General features: G+C 43.4%; 1 protein-coding gene across 1 annotated transcript; it reads left to right on the plus strand.

Moving 5' to 3' along the window:
- The first annotated feature begins 844 nt into the window (after positions 1-844).
- LOC140233842 (uncharacterized) lies at positions 845-1,855 on the plus strand. Its single transcript, XM_072313934.1, has one exon. The coding sequence runs from the start codon at positions 845-847 to the stop codon at positions 1,853-1,855; it is 1,011 nt and encodes a 336-aa protein (XP_072170035.1).
- Positions 1,856-5,350: the final 3,495 nt, after the last annotated feature.

A 5,350-nucleotide genomic window follows, 5' to 3' on the forward strand; every position in this document is an offset into this window, starting at 1 on the left:
GAGGTGAGAAGTCACAAAATGGAGTCTCCAATGGGGCGACAGGCGGTAATGCTGTAGCGGCAGATGAAACAGTGAGAGGTGATGAGAAGTCACAAAATGGAGTCCCAGATGGGGCAACGGGCAGTAATGCTGTAATGGCAGGATATGATTCAGTGTCGAGAGAGCGCAGAGCCGGATGGATGCCAAGGGGGCCGGTGCTTACAGAGTGGCCTTACCTATTGTTCCCGTTAAGATATGGGTTCCTGGTGAAGGTGAAGTTATTGACACACTTGTTCTCCTGGACACGGGGTTGACGAAGTCGTTCTGTTCACAGACTGATGGATAGGCTGAAAGTTAAAGGAAAGCGTTGAACTTTGAAACTCTCAACAATAGAGGCGAAGGACTGTGAAGTCAGGACTAAGGCAGTCACTCTGATGATAAAAGGTGTACCGGGGATAGAACTTCGAGTTGAGACATACACTATGCCCTGTCTCAACATCAGCATTGACAATGTCGCAAGGAAAGAGGACCTCAGCCGTTACACTCACTTGACATCGCTCATATCAGATTTGCCTGACGTTAACCACCATGATGTTGAGCTGCTGTTGGGGCAAGATCTTCCAGAAGCCTTGACACCTCTGGAGGTGAGAGCTAGAAAGCCAGGGGAGGTGTATGCTGTCAGATGCAGGGCATTATGAGTTGTCTATTTCCATGAGGATGTACCAGCTCTTCCGGACAGCTATAACATGGCCGTTAAGAGATTGGAGTCCCTGAAGAAAAGACTACAGAAGGATTTTAAGGTATTAAGCGCCTTACAAATGCATTGTATTATTATTATGAAAGGCTGCATAACTATGCACAAGAGATGCAGTCACTTCTAGATGAGGGCTATGCTGAGGAAGTGAATACAGATGAGGTAATGACCAACAGTGACCACACTTGGTATTTGCCACACTTCCCAGTATTCAGTGAGAAGAAGCCGGACAAGACAAGAATCGTCTTTGACTGTGCAGCAAAGTGTATGGGCAAGCCGTTGAACGATGCTGTGCTGCAAGGACCAGACTTAACGAACAAGCTACTGGGTGTACTTCTCCGGTTTAGACAGGAACCTGTTGTGGTGATGGCGGACATTAAGGCTATGTTCCACCAAGTTCGTGTACCAGCAGCCGAACGTGATGTTCTTCGGTATTTGTGGTGGCCATCGGGAGACTTGACAAAGGAGGTAAAGGTGTATAGAATGTGTGTGCATTTATTCGGGGGCACATGGAGCCCAAGTTGTTGTAGTTTTGCGCTCAAGAGAACTGCCGAGGATCACAAAGCTGAATATAGTGCTGATGCAGTCAACGCTGTCCTGCACAGTTTTTATGTTGATGACTGCCTTGTATCCTGTAAGTCTGAGTCTGATGCAATAAGACTAGTCCAAGAGTTGAGGAGTCTCGAGAAAGGAGGGTTCAAGCTTGTGAAATGGACAAGCAACAACACTCAAGTCTTCGAGTCGATTCCAGAGCAGGAGAGAAGCAAGCTAGTCAAGGGACTAGATCTGAATCAAGATCCTCTTCCTACAGAAAGGGCTTTGGGAGTGGAATGGGATACGGAGACAGACTGCATAACTTACAGTATCACACCAAAGAAGAAGCCCCTGACCCATAGAGGTTTGTTAAGTGAAGTATCATCAATGTACAATCCGTATGGGTTTGCTGGTCCATTCGTACTCAAGGCAAAATTAATCCTGCAAGATCTTGCTGCTCTGAAGCTTGGGACGACCCTGTACCTGAGAGAATACAGGAGAGATGGTGTCAATGGAAAGACGAGCTACCTGAAATGCAAGATGTCAAAATTAGCAGATGCTACAGACCCCATGCGTTCGGATGTGTGATGAAGTATCAACTTCACCACTTTTGTGATGCCTCAGAGAAGGCGTAATATGGAGTAGTTTCATACATCCGTATGGAAACCACACAGGGAGAAGTATCCTGTAACATTGTGATGGCTAAATCACGTCTCGCACCCCTCAAAAAGGTGACAACCCCGAGATTGGAACTAATGGCGGCAAGCTGTAACAATGGATGAGATGATCAGACGCGAGTTGGATCTCGAACTAAACAAGTCAGTGTTTTGGACAGACAGCTCCATTGTGCTCCATTACATCAATGATGAAGAGAAACAGTTCCGTACATTCATTGCGAATCGAGTGACAGCCATAAGAGAAGGGTCTGATCCGAAACAGTGGCGACATGTCGGGTCCGAGATGAACCTGGCAGATGATGTCACAAGAGGCTTGACTCCGAAAGAGTTGCAGGGATGATGGCTGAAAGGTCCTGATTTCTTGTATGGTGATGAAGAATCATGGCCAAGAAATAGTGTGCTGGAGTATAGAGAGCTCGAAAATGATCTAGAAGTAAAGTGAATAAGGTTACTGCTCTCAGCACTACTGGAGAGAATGATGACGACACAATAGAGAAGCTTATCAAGAAACAAAGTACGTGGTACAAACTGAAAAGAATTGTAGCATGGCTGCTATGTGGTATGAAGTTCATGAGAGGACACTCTAACCTTAAGGGACAGCCACTGACTGTAAAAGAAATGGAGGAAGCAGAGTTGAAAATAATTCAACATGAACAGAGAAAGTTCTTCAAGGATGAGATAGAAGTGCTCAGTGGTGATGGTAGTGTGTCTAAGCAGGGATTGAAGAGGAAGAGTTCAATCTATCAACTTGATCCCAGAATTGATGGAGGTGTTTTGAGAGTTGGGGGAAGGTTGACTAGAAGTGCCTTACCTCTGGAGGCTAAACACCCTGTCATCTTGCCAAAATGTAGTCATGTATCTGAACTGATTTTGAGAGAGATGCATCAAACATCTGGACACTGTGGGAGAAATTATGTGTTATCAGTACTCCGTGAGAAGAACTGGATTTAGGCGTGTGAGAGCGCAAACTCTGCAACAGAAGATGGCAGACCTCCCGAGGAGTAGACTAATACCAGATGAACCTCCGTTTTCGAGAGTGGGCGTGGACTATTTTGGCCCATTCAAGGTGAAAAGAGGACGGAGCATGGAGAAAAGATATGGAGTGGTGTTTACGTGCCTATCTACATGTGCCATTCATCTAGAAGTTGCTCACTCCCTAAATACAGACTCTTGTGTTAACGCCATCCGGCGTTTTGTGGCTCGGAGAGGGATGGTAATAGAGATTGTGTCAGATAATGGAACAAACCTAGTGAGCACTGAGACGGAGTTAAAGCAAGAAATAGAGAACTGGAACAAAGAACAGATCAGTGATGCTATGCTGCAAAAGAACATTCAGTGGTGATTTAATCCTCCGAGTGCATCTCACTTTGGAGGAGTTTGGTGACGACAAATAAAGACGGTCAGGAGGCTGCTCACTACATTAATATGGCAGCAGACACTTACAGATGAAAGCCTGAGTACCCGCTTCTGTGAGATAGAGCATATAGTCAACAGCAGACCCATCACGAGAGTGTCGGAGGATGTAAATGATGTTGAAGGGTTAACGCCCAATCACTTGATCCCGATGAACAGGAAGCCGGCGTTACCTCCTACAGTCTCGGCTCAGACGGACCTCTATGTAAGAAAGAGATGGCGCCAGGTGCAGTGTTTAGCGGATGTGTTCTGGAGGCGCTGGACAAAAGAATACTTACCTCAACTGCAGGAGAGGGCAAAATTGGCGAAAGAACGAAGAAATGTGCAGCAAGGAGATCTGGTGCTGATAGCTGACGAAAATGTACTGCGTAATGCTTGGATGTTAGCACGTGTTCTGGAGACCATTCCTGACAACAGTGGTGTTGTACGCAGTGTGAAGCTGAAGACGAAGAATGGAACGCTGACCAGACCGATCGTCAAACTTGTCATGGTTTTGGAGGCAGATTTATAATTTGTGATATAATTTGTGATGCAAGTTGGAAACTGATTTAAGATTAGGTGGTGCGAGCCTAGCGTTACCACTTTGAAAGATATGTGTGAACTATAGTTATGTGCCAATTTGAAAATTGTGGTGCCTAGCGCCGCCACTCTGATGATCTCCGGAGATTTCCCAGTTTTAGATCTTGAGCAATATTACAACTCACGAATGTGCAGTTTGGATTTGAGTGAAGTCACAACTCGCGAGTATGCAAGTTTTGGAAATTGAGGGACATCACAACTCAATGAATTTTGAGCTTCGGGCCATGAAGGACATGATAGGTACAATTCGGGAGATATTTGTGCATAGTGTGGACATTGAATCCTAAATTAGGAGCCGCAGAGGACTTATGAGACTGGCATTGTGAAATGATTGAACTATTTCATGTGGAGTGAACCATTTCAGTGAATTCTTGTTATAACAAACTCTTTGGCAATTAAAGATGCCTGGTTATTTCAAAATTGTGCAGAAATTCTGAGAAACTCCATGTTTGAGACTTTAAAGCATGAAGGAAGAGCAAACATTGATTTCCCAGTGGGGTTCTTACAACAAGAGTCCATGCACCATACTGACTGTATACCAACTGACAAAGCTAACTTGCTGTGTTATATAATTTGATCCTTTTTCAACAATATGTATGTGTTGTAAGAGGAAGTATCATTGCCTGAGGATAATGTAATGCTTTTCTCAAAATGCCAGGATAATTACCCATATTCTCCTCAAATGGTTACTACTGAGTATAGTTATTGAGATTATTTCAGAACAAAAACCACAAAATAAACTTCTGAAGTCAAATTGGTATTGCTTGGTTAGAAAATTCAAGAAGTTGAAAGTTACCTGTGAAGTTCTGCCAAAACAGAGTAATATCTTAAAATGTGCTAAATAATGTGTTTTAAATTGGGTATTCTGTGTTTAACAGGTTGACAAGTAGAATGAACAATGCGTTTGATGCAATTACATATAATAGGAACTGTGTGATGTGTTTTGCTTATGCTAGACTGTGTACAAGGGTAATTGGGTGCAATTTGTGCCTTAAAGTTTGAACAAAGAAAAACAAGGTGAATATCCGTTCAATAATGCAGGTATTGTGTCAGAGTTTGAAATATGACGGGCATTTGTTTAAAGGGTTGACGTGTCTTTTGTTACTCAGGTTTCAGTATTATGAGATAGAGTGTGCTATGATAGTAAATGCTGGAATCGAGTGTGACAAGTTTGGAAGTTGCAAAATGCTGAATAGCAAATTATTGCCTGATATACGTGTAATTACCCAGGAGCAGTAATGGTATCCAGAGCATGGTTGTTTGAAGCTACACTACACATATATTTGTGAGAATTGAATTTATTCAATCACGGTATGAAGAAGGTTGCTTATTGTACCATTTCTGGCGTGAAGTTGTAAAAACTAACAACAACAAACTGATCATGCTCTAAATGCATATGAATAGAGTAGATTAT

This window comes from Diadema setosum, chromosome 10 (genome assembly GCF_964275005.1).
Source record: "Diadema setosum chromosome 10, eeDiaSeto1, whole genome shotgun sequence".
NCBI lineage: Eukaryota > Metazoa > Echinodermata > Echinoidea > Diadematoida > Diadematidae > Diadema > Diadema setosum.

Coding starts and splice junctions, on each gene's coding strand:
- LOC140233842 (XM_072313934.1), top strand. CDS start 845: ATGCAGTCACTTCTAGATGAGGGCTATGCTGAGGAAGTGAATACAGAT.